The sequence below is a fragment of the Alosa pseudoharengus genome, unplaced genomic scaffold (assembly GCF_046254945.1).
Source record: "Alosa pseudoharengus isolate Yale_2024_CS ecotype anadromous, Long Island Sound unplaced genomic scaffold, YU_APseudo_1.1 YU_APseudo_1.1_scf_5, whole genome shotgun sequence".
In the NCBI taxonomy this organism is placed as follows: Eukaryota; Metazoa; Chordata; class Actinopteri; order Clupeiformes; family Clupeidae; genus Alosa; species Alosa pseudoharengus.
In genome coordinates this window covers 11,295,959-11,313,458 of record NW_027468837.1, presented here as the reverse complement: position 1 = coordinate 11,313,458, position 17,500 = coordinate 11,295,959, and the positions used below count along the sequence as shown (strand labels likewise).

The 17,500-nt window shown below is 46.0% G+C and overlaps 1 protein-coding gene across 1 annotated transcript in view; it reads left to right on the top strand.

The window, feature by feature from the left end:
* The window catches only part of ptprt (protein tyrosine phosphatase receptor type T), a 172,498-nt gene that overhangs the window by 151,548 nt on the left and 3,450 nt on the right, over positions 1-17,500 (top strand). The window contains exons 23-32 of the mRNA XM_076268651.1: positions 944-1,029; positions 2,269-2,305; positions 2,524-2,621; positions 3,319-3,435; positions 5,628-5,782; positions 10,671-10,806; positions 12,484-12,633; positions 13,336-13,509; positions 14,996-15,127; positions 15,849-15,974. Of these exons, the coding sequence (XP_076124766.1) occupies positions 944-1,029; positions 2,269-2,305; positions 2,524-2,621; positions 3,319-3,435; positions 5,628-5,782; positions 10,671-10,806; positions 12,484-12,633; positions 13,336-13,509; positions 14,996-15,127; positions 15,849-15,974 (1,211 nt within the window). The remainder of the gene's footprint in view (positions 1-943; positions 1,030-2,268; positions 2,306-2,523; positions 2,622-3,318; positions 3,436-5,627; positions 5,783-10,670; positions 10,807-12,483; positions 12,634-13,335; positions 13,510-14,995; positions 15,128-15,848; positions 15,975-17,500) is intronic.

Genomic DNA, 17,500 nt, shown 5'->3' with positions numbered 1-17,500 from the left:
GGGGAGACTGAAAATGAATTTGAGAGAAGTGGAGACGGGTTAAGAAAGCAGAAATGCCGGGCCAGAGAGGGCGAAAGATAGCACCTTAAAAACACAATGGAGAGCGCAGTTGAGTGGATCACCAGGGACCCAGCAGTCTTCACTCTCTTGCTCTCACAGCCTGGACGTGAAGCGGCTCCCTCCTTAGCTTGGGTCAGCTGTTTGGCCTGCCCCGCAGAGAGCCTCGTAACACTTGGACGAGACAGGCTTACGCAGTCTGTTTGCTTAACTACCCCCACCCCTGAGGCGTAAGCGAAATGTCAGAAGCGCACGTGAGGAGAGAGTCAGTGGGCCACAGAGTTCTGCTCCCGCAGATTGCACAGCTGCTAAGAGCACACTGCTCAAGCTGTTGCACATATCCGTAGAGTAGAGACTACTTCATCTCATTTGTGGTTTCAACGAAGACTGGCTGAGGGCAGAGGCTCTGGCCAGAGGCTCTGGCCAGTACTGTGGCGTGTGGTGACTCTCCATGCCCAAATGAATCTGTGGAAGGAGATCCTCGGCCTTGTCTCTCTCCACCAGCAACCCCCGGGGCGCTGGAATCGAGCGTGAAAAAAAGATCCCATTTTTTTGGTGGTGAAATAGGAATTCTCTTTGAGAAACATTGCAGTAAGCTTTTCCCTGAGAGAGAGCAGAGAGAAAGCAGGCTGCCCATTCACAGGCAGCAGAACACAGACCACGCTTGATTTGCCCATGGGCAGATTTCGATTGACAGGCCACTAGTCTCTATCTAACATTTTAGAGTGAACACCCCCTGTCCTTCACAGTTGAAACACCATGAAAATGAACCGTGACTCCACCAGAGCGAGTGGCTGAAAATAGCAGCACAGGCTCCAGCAATGCAACTGTGTGTGTCCCGTGTGTTGGTAAATGTAACTTTAGACCCGCTCGTTTTGAATATTTGACCCCACAGATGATCACACCCGGGTCCGGCTGCAACCGTTGGATGGAGACCCCCACTCGGACTACATCAACGCCAACTACATTGACGTGAGTGCAGTACAGTGCAGTGTTCTGTATTGGATGCAAGTGTGTCATGAGAGGCAAGGTGGAGTGTATGGTGCAGTATAATGGGAGGCGAGAACAGATTGTCTTGATGGAGTATAAACTCCATCTGTTTGTTACTTGTATTGTTTTGATTGATTGATTTCAATGGTTGCTCTACTTGACATTCAGGAGGATGGCTGAAGGACTTTAAAGAAAGAGTTAAATAAAGAGTCCTACTGTATATTGTACTCATGACACTATATGATCTCACACAACCTGTATATGAATGGAAGCCACGTTGCCTGTGCCGAAGACTCCCCCATAAGTAGAATACAGGCAACTTTACAAACTTCTATGCATTCAGAAACAATAGTACTATTATACTATCATTTGATTGTCAGATACTCTGCCTTTCTCTCAGCCAATCAATATGCCTCTTCCTGTCCTCATTTGGACACTTATACTGTATGTCTTAATAAACTCTCAGACTGAATGGGCATTATATAGTATTCAGCCTGAATTGTCTGGAGAATGGGAGGTATTCTGCTTTGTCAAATGAGGAAAGCGGTGATTATGTCAATAACTAATCACATCACTGAGCACATCTATCCTGGCTATTACCCACTGAAAAAGTGAAAGGCCTCCTGCCATGGTAGTAATAACTGTAATGACATTGTCAATAGAACTGTGTATTATTCAACCATGCGCCGTGAATACCTCCTCGCCTCAGGGGATGTCAGCATGGGGTGCAGGGAGAGCCAACTAGGGATCTCGTCTTCACCAGGCTCGACTCATAGCAATAGAACAATTACTCTTCCATTTGCGCAGAGATGCTGTCAGGAGACGCCACTGTAGCACTGCAAGCTGCGTGCGTGTGGGAGCTTAACTTCAGCTGATTGTTAATTTCTCTCACAGTTGTTGGGATGCTGATGAGAACATGGAGGGGGGTGGGAGGTAGTGTGTGTGTGTGTGTGTGTGTGTTGGGGAGGGGGGGGGGGGGTCTATGTGCAATTTTGCTCAGCACCTCATGGTGAGAGGAGAAATTACCTTGTCACATCAATGAATTCGGGGAGGCGTGGTGAAGAAATATGCATCTGATGCAATGTAAGGATGTCAGGGTGGTCTATTATCTGGCTTAAGGAGAAGAAAATGTGATTTTGAAAGGGACCATGCAGTTAAAATGATGTTATATTTCATCTTGTTCACAGTCATTTCTGTTTCCTTTCCTACTGTTCTACACAGGGGTACCACAGGCCAAGGCACTACATCGCCACTCAAGGTAATCAAAGCGACATGCGAGACTAAGAAATGGTGGATAGATTAATCACGCTGTGCAGAAAAATATTTTAATCAGAGCTACAGTATGACTCCCACGTGTGTCTGTGGAATCACATCTCCTTCCTTGGGTTTTAAACAGTGTGGTCATCTGTTACAGTAGGCACCTACTCCACTGTTGACAGTGTGATGAATGGAGAGTTGTTTTCTCCGGCTCCACAGGGCCCATGCAGGAGACGGTGAGGGATTTCTGGAGGATGATTTGGCAGGAGAATTCCGGCAGCATCGTCATGGTTACCAACTTGGTGGAGGTGGGCAGGGTGAGGCGCTTTCTCTTTTCTTTTGTGCTCCAAAACTGGAAGTTCAAAAAGCAGTCCTGGCGGGGAGCCCTTTCAACTGGCAAATTTGCTCTGCATGTCTGCTGCCTATTTGGTCTTAAGGGCCGTTCACACCAAGAATGATAACTTCAATGATAACGGCAAAAAAAATATCGTTCTAGCTCATATGAATGAAGACGTTCACACATAAACTAGGACTATAATGACATAAAGAACGATATGGTTGAGGACCACTTTCAGAGTGATTTTGAGAATGATAAAAATCTAACAACTAATCAGAATCCATAACATTTTAGCCCAAAGAAAATCTTTCCTTATTGTTGGTCAGTGTGGATGCTTTTATTGTTATAGTACGGTGTGAACGTCCCTTTATACAAATATACAAATTCTGAAAATAATTTAGCAGAAGCATCAGGTTCTTGTCCAGGTCTCTCATCCAGTAATGGAACCCAAACCACACACTCATGTAATTACAGTACAACTACAGTAGCAATCACTGCAGGTTCTGCTATGCTAATAACCATTTTGGGTTTGTGTTTCTATGAAGAATATCATCAGTGACCAATGTGTCTACTGTAGTTTTAGAAACAATGTTTGTGTACATGTTTGGATCATGTGCCTCCATCTTCTTTGTTGTCCGCTGACTGTATTCCCCTCACCTCACTCCCCACCCATGCAGGTGAAGTGCGTACGCTACTGGCCCGATGAGACAGAGGTCTATGGGGACATCAAAGTGACGCTGATCGAGACGGAGCCATTGGCCGAATACGTCATTCGCACCTTCACCGTCCAGAAGGTAATCCAGACTGTCGGTCAGCTGAGTGTGGAGTTGGCAGGAGACATGCTGCTTTTAGTCCTCCTCCTCAGTCCAATTTGTGGAGCTTGCATCTGAGCAGCATCTGCTCAAGAAAAGAGTCCGTAAATTCCAGTCCTCACTTACTGGCAAATCCGCATGCAGAGCTCTGAAGTCGAACTACAAAAACCTTCAGTTATATCCCGCAGTAATTTGTCTAGAATACAAGCAAGACAAGACACCGGCCAGTTTTTTTTATATCAAAATTTTAATCAGAGGAATACAAAAACTCTGTTGAAATTATCACAGATGAGTGCTGTTTCATTGTTATATGTTTCAAATGGAAAAGGTGCTGGAGAACACAAGCATTTATCTGCAAAGAAAATGACTTGTCTTTGAAAATGGCGCTGACAAACATTACAATGGCTGGTTGTCAGCAAGTTTCATTCCCACTCTATCCATCTGTCACGCCGTAAGAGACGGATCTTTTAGCGCATTCTTTCATACGTGCCACAGAAAAGCTCCACACGACTGTTTTGGATCCTTGCAGTTTCTCACTCCACAGATAGAATTTGTACAAAGGGCCATGTTGTCTTCATGTGCTGGCTGGATATCCACTTATTCCATTAGAATGTGTCAAAATCACTTCAGTGATGGCAAATAAAAGGGAAGGAAGGCAATGAAAGGCTTTACTGAAGGAACTAGTGGAGGGCTGGCCGGTATTCTGTATTGAGCTGCCGCTGGAAGATCGGACTGCCTCTCATGTATGTTTGTCCAGCCAGTGTGAGATAAGCAGCGTGCTACAGCATTAGGCAGCTGGCCATTCTCCTCACCTCTGATAGAGTACCACACACAAACACACACACACACACACACACACTGCACATGCCGTCCCCACCATGCACGCGTGTGAGTATGAGTGTGTGTGTGTCTCTCTCTGTGTGTGGAGTAAATACATACTCACATGCATAAACAGATACACACTTGACAAACACACACTGGGGTGGCCCCCTCCCACGTTTGCAGAATGCTATTGCCTGAGAGTCAGCTACAGTATGTGGGCTCGCTGGCATATCAGCCTGGCAGAGAGGATTACACAGCTCACAAACCAAAACTGCAATTAAGGGCTTCCTGCTAATGCTGGCGGTGGAGGTGTGAGCACTGCGATTACGGCCGTAGCTGAGCGTAACTGTAAATGGGCACTTTGCACACATAAAGGCCTTTTATGAGCGGGATGATGTCCTCTGAATAGGGTTTAGATCAGCGGTCGGACTCCTGGCTAAATGAATGCAGCATGCCCCTCTCTCTCTCTCTCACTCTCACTCTCTCTCTCTCTCTCTCTCACTCTGTCCATCTTTCTTTCTTTCTCTCTCCTTCTTTCTATCTCCCTCTTTCTGTTTTCCTCTCTCCTTTTCTTTCTCCTGCTCCCTCCATCCCTCTTTCTCTTTCTCTCTCTCTATCGCTCCCCTCTCGCTCCCTCTTTCTCTCCATCTTTCACCCTTTCTTTCTCTCTCACTCTCCTTTTCTCTCTCTCTCTCTCTCTCTCTCTCTCACTCTCTCTGTTCTCACTCCAAAACACAGTGAACAGGCAAATCTTCTCTAACTCCCTCCATCTGAACATTGTTCACGAAGAGGACGCGCGGGCATGAACTCATTATTGTCAGGGATGCAGGGCTGGAGCATTTTTTCCCCCTTTTTTTTGCTGTTGTGTGAATCGAGAACTAATTAGGCTCCAGTTACATTATGAAATCGCCTTCTTGTCTTTTTCAAATCTGCGTCCCCTTGAGCTAAGCTGTCATCGCTTTTTCTGCTCTTTCCCTGCTGCAAACACTCATCATGGTTGTGCTTCATTGACACAGCAAGCGGTTTACTTATTAACGGCCTTGAGTTTTTACCCTCCCGCGTTTTGTGAAAGTGTGTAAAAGTAGACCTGATAAACAAACCAGTCGACAGTGATTGCACGAGGAGGATTCATTACAGTATGAGCCTGTGGATTGGATATTGTATTAGATGTTAGATACTGGATGTTGTACACACATGTTGTACACATTCAGTGCCTTATGGAGACCTTTGTGTGTGTGTGTTTGTGCGTGCATGTGCGTGTGTGTGTGTGTGTGTGTGTGTGTGTGTGTGTGTGTGTGTGTGTGTGTGTGTGTGTGTGTGTGTGTGCGTGTGTGTGTGTGTGTTTTTCACAGAAGAGCCACCATGAGATCCGAGAGATCCGGCAGTTCCACTTCACCAGCTGGCCAGACCACGGTGTGCCCTGCTACGCTACTGGTCTCCTAGGCTTCGTGCGCCAGGTCAAGTTCCTCAACCCTCCAGATGCCGGACCTATTGTGGTCCACTGCAGGTATGTCGCTTATGGGAAATCATCAGACAGACCCAATTGGGGGCCGAGATTATTTTCTTGCAACTTAAGTTCAGAATGAAGTTAAGTTGTACAAAACAACTGGAAACGACGCCGAGATACTTTAGTATTCATCCAAATCTGTTCCCGTTTCTCTTTGGTGATCTCACCAGTTACTAATACTGATTTTCAAAACCTTTTTTCTTGCAGTAGAAAATGTGCCAGCTGGCTAACTGAATACTGGCACATTTAAAGTAAAATTAATTCATGTGTGTGAATTGTGTGTTAATTTAAGTCAATTAAATTCATTAAATAATTCTTAAATTATACTTTGTTATCCTCGTTAAACTGCTTTCCAAAGCATATCTATGTGGACACATGACAGCTAACTCTTGTTCAAATCATGTTTTAGTTTGGGGTAGTGTAGTGGTTAAGGAGCTGGGCTAGCGTGCAGTAGCCTAAAAGTTGTGGGTTCAATTCCCGGCTTCCACCATTGTGCCCTTGAGCAAGGCACTTAACCCCAAGTTGCTCCAGGGTCAATATAATCCCTTGCAATACAACAGTGTGGGCTAAATGTAAATGTAGTTTCTAGTTACATTCATATATTTCCAACCTGTCCCCGTCCACATCTCTGTGCATTTCTGCGTCTACCTCCTCTGTGCGTGGTGCTACAGCATTTCCAGGTGTGAGTAATTGACTGGGGTCAACTCTCTCTCTCTCCCTCAACCACCCCCCCCCCCCACACACACACACACTCTCTCTCCTACACACACACCTAAGGGGGTCATTTTTTACGGGTGAAGTAAAGCAATGAGAGGAGCAGTGGCCAGCAGTCTGAGTGCTCCAGCTTCAGCGTGCTGGCAGTGCGGCACAGTCCCTTTAATTTCTGACCACCACGGGCTCTCCTGGCCCCTCACATCATCAGAAGCAAGCCCAGTGGATCAGAGCAGTCACTTTCATCTTCCTGTCGGGAAATGAGCGGGAATGGGAAAGGGGGTATTCAAGACGAAAGGGCTGCCTCTGCACATACACACACACACACACACACACACACACACACACACACACACACACACACACAGGTGTGCACATAAGTCACACATATATGTGCGTTTTCTGTGTACATACAGACATCCACACATGCACAAGAAACGTAATTGTGTACTCTCTCTCTCTTTCTCTCTCTCTCTCACTCTCTGGCTCTCTATCACACACCCGCATAAGTATGGGGACTTATACATATCCATACACTTTAATCCTTGCCTTCTTAACTCACACTAAGGAGAAACACACACGCACACACTCACTCACACACACACACACACACACACACACACACACACACCAAGTGTGAGTAGGAAGACCGTGGGCACAATGAGAGGTGACAGGGGGGGCCTGTTAAATGGCACAATGCAATTTTGTTCTCGGGCCCTCGGCCCTCTAAACAAAGCAGATGTGACAAAGACATTTTCAGAGAGGATTACCAGAAATGCCAAGTGTGCTCTTTCTGCTCTGCCCCACTCCACACACACACACACACACACACACACACACACGCACACACACACACACACACACACCCTGAAGCATTGAGAGCCCTGGCCTCTAATTCCTGATGTGGAGCGTGTGTGAGAGTGTGTGTGAGTATGTGTGTGTGTGAGAGCGTGCTAAAGGATTTTTCTGCCACTTCAGCCCGCTAGCCTTGTCATCGCTCTCCCCATAAATTGGGCTGATGGCATTAACATTTAAGAGGACAATGCTTTAACACTCGAGCAAAATGTTCCTCTTAACAGCCTCTAAACGGTGGCATAATTATGACCTAAGAGTTGCTAACCAGTGCTGTGGTTAATGGTGTCGATCCATGAGGTGGCATGGCTGGAGGGACCCACGCGGGTATAGTGTTTCCTGCTTTGGTGGAGGTGGTGTGTGCGTGTGTGTGTGTGTGTGTGTGTGTGTGTGTGTGTGTGTGTGTGTGTGCGTTTGTTAAAAGGCTTCATTAAGGACAGATTATCGTCAGAAGGAGAGGTGTTGGCAAGTTGTTTTTCTTTGGGAGATCCTTATGAGGCTCCTAATGCGTAATCATAATTCACTGATGAGGACATCCGCGTTCAAATTTATTCTCTAAATAGAGATGTCTCCCAGCTGAGCTGTCTTTATGCGAATACCTGTCCAGCATTAATGAACATGGCAAAGCTCTCCAGTTTTCTCCCCATTCCCACACACACACACACACACACACACACACACACACACACACACACACACACACACACACACACACACACACGCACACACACACACACACACACTTGCCTACTGTATTCAGGGACTTTCCTCTTGGCCACAGTGCCAGTGCCAAGCTGGGGCCGGTCCTGAGGACGGCAGCCTGACCCAGAGAGGCTGAGAGATGTAGATGAAGTCTGGACGAATGAGCTTTGGCCTGCGGAGCGCAGGGCCCCTGACAGACCGCGGAGTAATTTCTAATTTCCTTCACCGCTCGGCGGCCGTTATCCCCCTGCCAAGAGTGCGCCACTCGCCACTCACACCATTAATCACCACCACTGACAGGCAATCTGGGGAGCTGGAACCTGCTGAATGGAGAGAGAGAGAGATAGAAGAAGGAGAGAGAGAGAGAGTGAGAGATGGAAGGAGAGAGAGAGAGATGGGGAGAGTACAGGAGAGCAGACACTGACAGGGGGTTGTCGACTGAGTGATAACCTAGCCAGTCTCCTTCCATGCGTACACACACACACACACACACACACACACACACACACACACACACACACACACACACACACCACACACTGAACCTGTTTTTGTAACACCTAACACCAGGGTCATGTCTGATGTTGCAACCTCTCCACCTCCCCATGTCAGTCTCCCCATGTGTGTGTCTGTGTGTGTGTGTGAGTGTATACACATGCATCTGTGTGTGTGTGTGTGTGTATCTGTGTGTGTGGCGTACAATTGGGTGTGCATGCACATGTTTGTCAGCAGCAAACCTCCCGCTTGTCCTGGCACACACACCGAGTCGTGTTTTCCGACGGGCAGGTCATTATTCAGAACCGTCAGCGAGGCGTCTGGGCTGCTAAATGCTCCGCGAAAGCACAGTGAAATACAGATGCTACACCGCCACACACACACACACACACACACACACACACACATTGCTCCTCTGCTCCTCCTGTACCAAACTCACAAACCCCCGGCCCAGACTGGACATTTTGCCTCTCACTAGACTACAACAGATAATTGAGCTTTGTAGTGAACTAGTTTCTGAAAAAGATGTTCTAGTACAGGTCACTAATGTGTAATATCAAGGATATGACTCTTGCCATGCTTCTTGCCAACACTACTACTACTAACCTTTGGTGTTCCCCAAGGGTCAATCTTTGGGCCACTATTATTCAACCTTTATATGCTCCCACCTGGACAAATCAATTTGATTATCAATCATAGCTATGCTGATGACACACAAATTGACTTAGTCCTGTCATCTAATGACTATGCCACCCTTGAGTCTCTTTGTCTTTGTATTGACCAAATAAACAACTGAATTTAGTATTTATAGTATATCATTTTTTACGTAAATCTCTGTTATTTGACCAAAAACTGTCAGTATGAAAAAAGAAACGAAATCAGTGCTACCTAGCTCGAGTTGCTGCAGCCAACAGCTAGAGCAGTGTTTCCCAAAGTCTGGGTCGCGACCCACGGATGGGTCGCAGGAGATTTTATTTGGGTCGCCAGCACAATTTATGTTGTGTTATAGGCCTAACTGATACCATTTGTCATTTGATACCAGAAAAGCTAACATTTTTCTATTAGGATGTAGTTTGTTAACTACTACAGTCACGGTTTTGTCAAAAGCTCATGAAACTGGCGCATGAAACTGGGGGACGAACGCATCGCAGAGGGGGTGCCAGAGCATGGATACCTCTCAAAATGAAACCGTTCTGTGGGGCGCCTGCCATGTACCTCGCAGTTGCAAACGACATGAATCCGCCTATTTGCACGAACATTAACAGATACCAGCTCCTCAACTTTACCAATTAAAATCTAGTGACCATGCTGTCAACTAAAGCAGACATCCATAGACCGGACATAAGACCATTCAATTTGCATGTATAGTTTCAATTGTAGATGCAATCTTTTAGCAACCTCCTCACATTCTTATTTCTGATTTAAAATTCACAACAATTTAAATTCGCTACAATTTAAATGGACATTTTATACACTATTCCTCTCGTTTTCTACCTCGCTAACTCCAAAGTAAAGGCGCATTCTTCCGGCTATTGCGCAAAAGCCTCTTGTTCTGATATAACGACTATAGGCCTACAATATAATATAATACAACAATACAATATAACGACTTGAGTTATTTGCTGTTTACATCGGAATTGACGTCCACAGTGTTATGGACCCATTTGTCTGCAACGCAACGTAGCCTACAATTTTTTTTTAGAAATACAGGAACAGCTTACTATGCTGACGAATGACAACTGCGCAACATGCAAGAATTTCCCCAATCTTTTCAGTAGTCATTTCCAACTTTTCACGCTGATGGTGCTCAAAATGCAACACAACCGTGTTCAAAGCAGGATCTATCTATCTAGATCCTAGGCTATAGCAATGTATGGTTGGGGAAGGCATAGAAACGTTGGAGAATATGTGGCCTAAAACAATATTGGTGGTTGCAGGGTTACAGGGTAGATTTGAAGTGAAATGGGTCGCGATGGTCTGTCATTTTTAAAAAGTGGGTCCCCAGAAAAAAAGTTTGGGAAACACTGAGCTAGAGCACCCAGGCAGCTACAGTGCTACAGTCTGGAGGCATGATTTTAAAGACGTCTGTCACCTCTCTGTCTAATTTTCTTCACTGTCTCGCCTGCAGTGCCGGGGCTGGACGAACAGGCTGCTTCATTGCCGTGGACATCATGCTGGACATGGCGGAGAACGAGGGGGTGGTGGACATCTTTAACTGCATCCGGGAGCTGCGCTCACAGAGGGTCAACATGGTGCAGACAGAGGTGGGTGGACACATAGACCACAGCAGCCCCATCTCTAAGTGCCTGTGTGCACCACTGTGTATTATATGACACCGGTCTTAGCGATCCTCCTCAGGGGCTACATGAAGTGGCTGAATGACCTTGTCTGCCTTGAAAGCTGAATGCCTCTGAGTTCAAGAGGTTCAGTCGGTTTCCATGTCTGCAGGTTACCACTGTTCTCTCTTGTACTATATGAGCCTTTAGCTTTTAGCTTTAAATAATTCACATAGATGTTGGCTCACATATTTTTAGTCATTAATATCTAAAAAATGACCTCGCTCTTTTTCATCACCTTACCAGACATATTTGAAGTATTATAACACCCTCTACATTTTCTTAGGGAAGGGAAAGGTCATGTATTACACTTAAGAGGGACACTCAAGGTTTTTTATGGAACTGGACACTGGGCTATGGATCTGATCTGAAATACTGGTCATGAGGATGCAGCATGCAATTACAGAGCTGCTGAATCTTCATAGACTTGTCCCCCTAGTGGATGAACAAAAAATGACCACAATTCTGTGACCACAATTCAGTTTCTTTATACATACTGTAACAGCATGAATATTATATATGAATATGAATATTATCTGCCAGTGGCGACTCTTTGTTCCTCCCACAGGTTGATAATTAGGTGCTTGCACAGGGTTCAAAACATCCAGTTGGCTGTTCTATAGTGTTTCTGTAAAGCACAAACAAGCACATGTAAATAATTTCAAAAAACAGACCAACTTGCCATAATGGACACAGGGCAATTTGTCAGTCTAAAGCACCATTCAAAGATAATCCCGCGCAAAACAACAAAAAGCAATTAATCCTTTAAAAGGCTCCCAGCGCCACTCATCAAGCCCTCACACCCCCACCCCACCCCCCCACCAACACTCCCACATGGCCCTGTCTCTCTGAAGTGCTCGGTGGAGGTAATGGATAGCAGAGGGCAGCCCTACATGGATTTAGCTCAGACGGGATCAAAGGGCTGCAATTAACATTCAAAACCCCTGAGCTGGTGTTGAGTTTAAACCATGTACAGTACTGCTACATCCATATTGGCTGGCAGGCGCGGTGGGCAGTTTGATATGCCGTAAGTTTGCTGGGATGTGGGCCCTGTGCTAGCAGTATGCTGTCTCTGAATGTCCTCTCTTATCTCTCTCAGAAGCCGCTCTGGGAAGGTTTACTATTTAGTGGCTCACTGACTTCAATAACTAAACTGATTTTCTCAGCACCTCAGACCTGAAATACAAGTGTCTAGAAGAGCTCCTCAGGCTGCACAACATGGTCTCCATGCCGACCTTAGGATCCTTAGGTATTCATGAGCCACATGAGCAGAGTCACTATTTTGGGATTTGACACGACAGGTTAACAATCTCCTAAGCACTGTTGCATTTTTGAATTACTTTTCTGAGACCTTGCGAAAGCGCTGCTAATTGATGGCTTCTCAAGACGCTCTATAGAGGTTCTGAGAGTTCTGAGGGTCATTAACTGCGAAGGCTTCTGTTACGCATTCTCTTTGGTCATTATAGCGCTCTCCTATTCAGTTCCATTCAGTTGGGATGGTAATGAGAGGCCAGAATGTGCCATGATATTGAAAACTCTCATTTGCTGTTCTGAGAGTGCTCTTGAACCCAGTGTGGCTAATGTCCTTCTGTCGTCTCTTTTCAGGAGCAGTATGTGTTTGTCCACGACGCCATCTTGGAAGCCTGCCTGTGTGGGAACACTGCCATCCCTGTGTGTGAATTCAGAGCCATATACTACAACATCAGTAGAATAGACCCGCAGACCAACTCCAGCCAGATCAAGGACGAGTTCCAGGTAAAGAAAGAGAAAAGAATGAATAAATGGGGGATGGAATGTTAGAAAATAGAAAACTGCCTACCTCACATCCTGTCAGACAACAGCGGTAGCGGCTGGGCGCTAGAGACTTTATTTAAAACGAGACTTTATTTTAAAAAAAAAATCACGAGCTGCGAGGCAGAAGTCACTGCCTCATGAAAGCCTGACGCCGAGCTGTTTCCTTTCATGGGGCCTCTTTCTGCGCCGGCTTTCTGGTGAAATGAGTACCTCATCACTGGCTCAGGCACGGGAGAAGTCTCAAACCTGTCATCTGTCCCGGAATTGTGTGATCCATCTCTCTATCACTCAACCAATCTTTCCCTGCTTTTCTTTTTTTGCCAACATTTTTTTTCCCCTCCTGCTTCCTCTTCTTTTTGATGTTCTTTCATGCATGAGAAATGCACAACTTTCACTTCAAGGAAACTGTTCCTTTTGTTGAAACTGAAGGTACCAGCAAGGAATGATGAGACTTTTTTTTCATCTGATTTTACAGAAACTTAAGCACATCGTCAGTTTGGGAACTCAGGTTGGCACTGCAGTAGTTAGAAGAGAAGCTTAGTTGACTAACAAATCTGTCTCTCCCCCCCTCTCTCTCTCTTTCTCTCTCTCTCTCTCTGTCTGTCTTTCCATCTATCTATCTCTGTTTTTTTCTCTCACTCTGTCTGTTTCTCCCTCACGCAGACGCTGAACATTGTGACTCCTCGGGTGCGTCCAGAGGACTGCAGCGTGGGCCTGCTCCCTCGCAACCACGACAAGAACCGCAGCATGGACGTGCTGTCCGCCGATCGCTGCCTGCCTTTCCTCATCTCCGTCGACGGCGAGTCCAGCAACTACATCAACGCTGCCCTCATGGATGTAAGTCTGCCTAGAAAACCCCCCACAGGAGCCTTGTGTCGCTATCAAACCGATGAGCACGCGTAGATAAACACCTGGGTCTAGGCCTCTCTTTTAAGATAGAGAATAGACTATCCTTTAAGGTGGAGAATAGACTATCTTTTAAGATGGAGAATAAACTATCCTCTAAAATGGAGAATAGACTATCCTTTAATATGGAGAATAGACTATCCTTTAAGATGGAGAATAGACTATCCTTTAATATGGAGAATAGACTATCCTTTAATATGGAGAATAGACTATCCTTTAAGATGGAGAATAGACTATCCTTTAATATGGAGAATAGACTATCCTTTAATATGGAGAATAGACTATCCTTTAATATGGAGAATAGACTATCCTTTAATATGGAGAATAGACTATCCTTTAAGATGGAGAATAGACTATCCTCTAAAATGGAGAATAGACTATCTTTTAAAATCCTCCAGGGGAGCTTTATTAATGCTGAATCGACACGTCAGGTAGTTGTGCATATCATTATGAGGCTGCCATTCCATGTGTTAGTGTGATGTCTGTATCAAAATATGGTGACCTAATCTGACCTCACCCTCACACACAGATTTCCGTGCCATGCATTCAGATGGGGCATGTTTTTTAATCACCCCGGGAGATTGCTAGCATTTGCTCATTATTTTGACTGACAGGACAAACCGCACAGCAAGAGAGCTTTTGTTTTGTTTTCTCCACTCTAGTCACATAACAGGAGCAATTAACTCCAGTATTAATCGACATTTGATGAGCATTAGTCTGATGCTCTGATCGATTCTAGGTATTGGAATACGCTGTATTTCTTGTGCAGTGATTCCCAGAGACGACAGTTTTATCACAGCCTCTACTAGAATGACGTATAAGTAAGATACAGAGAACGCACATAATTACAAAAGCAAACCACAGCACATCAAAAATATTACATCCTAACAAGTCATTAGAATGCAGCGCGGCCATGAAACGTAGGGAAGGCGCAGGACGCTCACAGCACAAGGATTCATCAGATAAGCTGGGACACGCTGATGGATGGACGATAAGGGCATGCTGCTGCGTGATAACAAGCGGCCACAGCAGCGCTTCAAAAAAAAACCTTGTTGCGGTAACGGCGGCCTCACACCGGGCCTACGCTCTCGTCCGCGGCCGTGTAATGAGTGTCGGGGATTCTCAGCGCCGATGAATCACCTGGCAAGGTTGACCCTCAGAGAGCGCGTGGGCCAGCGCTGCTGCTGCTGTGTCGTCCTTCGCCTCGCTGTGAAGGGGTCCAGCGGCGGCTAGCAGTTTAGCGATGGGAGTCACGCAACTGCCTGTTATCTGTTGTTCCCTCACCCCCTCCTACTCCACCTCAAACTCACGCATATACACACGCACGCACACACACACAACACACACACACACACACACAGACACTCCCCCTATTCCCCCGCCTTTGAGCTGAAGTGTTGTCGTATCGATCTTGCAGAGCCACAAACAGCCAGCGGCCTTCATTGTGACCCAGCATCCCTTACCCAACACGGTGGCCGACTTCTGGAGGCTGGTGTTCGACTACAACTGCTCCTCCATCGTCATGCTGAATGAGATGGATGCCGCTCAGGTATGGCCTCAGATATGGGATGGCATGAGGGGTAGCCAGGGGGCAGTGTGATGTCGGAGGCACGGGCTTGAGTGGACAGTTCACCCTCTTTTTTTGAAAACAATTACTCTGGCCTCAACAGACTCTGGATACACTCTCTCCTCAGTCTGCTCATTAAGTGCTATTAGTTTGTAGATGAAGATACAGATTAGAACAGATTAATGAGTTACTTTCATCGCTTAGCTTGATTACTCCATTCATGAATCCATTTGTAGTGACTGAAGAAATGAAATGAAGAAAATGCAAGATAATTTGAAACTGTTATTAAGATGATTATTATCCAATGTGAACTTTAAAACCACCCACAGATAAGAAAGGATAATAAATCGTGATTATGCTCAGAAGGTGAACTGTGCTTAATAACGCATTGCAGTCTTTCTGAACTTCATATACAGTTCCACTCCAAAAGTGTTTTATTATGTTTTGTTTTATAACTACATGTTCAAAGCTTTATCGGCACAATACCTGCACATGATATACCATACATAATTCATATAACCCTATACTGTAGCCTGCTTCATGCGGTTGCTTGCTTTACATAGCAAGAACATTTCCAACATGTCTACCATGGAAAAGTTTCTCTACAGTCTTCTGTGGTCAGACGTGTTGTCAGCATGGCAGACGGGTTGATAACACTCTGATTACAGGCGTTGTACTCACTCGGTCATGTCTCTCTCCACAGCTTTGCATGCAGTATTGGCCAGAGAAGAGCTCCTGCTGTTACGGTCCCATCCAAGTGGAGTTTATCTCCGCAGACATTGACGAGGACATCATCAACCGAATCTTCAGGATTTGCAACATGGCACGGGTATGGCCCTATCTCTCTCTCTTTCTCTCTCTCTCTCTCTCTCTCTCTTTCTCTCTCTCTCTCCCTCCCTCCATCCCTTCCTCCCTCCATGGCTGGATGGAATTGAATTCCACTAGTGAGCAGTCGGGTGTTCATTGATTGGGCTGTCATTCGGTCACTTTATCGTCCAATGGTCCATGATAGGGACATCAAGACAGGCCCATTTTCCAGCGATCCACTCCTCCTCCCAACCAGTCAGACGCCCCCCATGCCCCCCATCTAAAAATTCCGCTGCGCTTCAACAGATTCCCCATTAAAGAGACGTGTGGTTAAACAAAAAGGATGAAATGCAAGGTGACAGGTTGCTCATCATCTGACTGAGGGCAGGACGCGGTGCAGCATCAGGACCGCTAAGCACAAGCAGCGTGGCAAATCGTTGATTTGTGTTTATTTACTGGGCGGCGTGCTGTGCGCTCTGCGCCACGGTCCTAAAGATCATTTAAGGCAGAGCATCTCACGCATCTTTGGGTTTCATTTGCCACACTGTGCATGTTAAGCATAAATATGATCATCAGAGAGGCATTTGCTTTGCACGCCATCTTCGGCCTGCCAAAGGTGATCACCGCGACAGAGAGACTTGAATGCTAGATTGCTCACATTTCAGGGTTTTTTTCCGTTCGAATGAGCCAAGAGTTCTGTTAGTGCTCGTTAACTCAAATTAAAGAAAAACTGTGAGATTTTAGTGCAGTGCAGAGAAGTCCTATATCCCCCCCCCCCTCTCTCTCTCTCTGTCTCTCTCACACACACACACACACACACACACACACACACACACACATATACATATACACATACAGTACACGTACACCCAAGCATGCATACTTGCGCACACACACCCTCACACTCTCTCACACACACACACACACACACTTCTGTCCTTGGGCTCTCACCCCCGCCCCCCGCCCCCTAATCAGTCGTGACAGGGAAGATTTGCGAGGCAGCCAGCGACTCATCTTTCCTCTGTTTGTTTCCATGAAAGAGCTTGAGCATCCCAAATCTGCCATGAAATGGCTTCATCACAGCGCTGACAAAACCATGACATGGTTGTACAGAATGTACAGTTCCCACCCAACCCATCTAACTGCCCCCCCCCCCCCCCCCCCAACCTTACAAAAGCAAAATAATACCAGCTGATGTCTTTGTTTCATGCACAAGGCAACCCTGCTGCACTTCACTTATTCCAGTTTAAAAAGGGAAAGGACATGAACATGTAGAAATAGTGGAAACAGAAACGCGAACACGGTGAGCGTGAGTGTATTTGGTAAGTGGTAATCAGGAGTCCTGTTGTGAGGTTGCCTTTAGAATTCAGCCAGCGATGACTAGAATTATGATGCTGGTGTCAAACATGATGACTAATGTTGATGATGTACAATAGATGACATTGACATTGATTGTTGGTGATGGTGTGTGTGTGTGTGTGTCCGTGCGTGCGTGCGTGCGTGCGTGCGTGCGTGTGCGTGCGTGTGTGTGTGCGTGCGTGTGTGTGC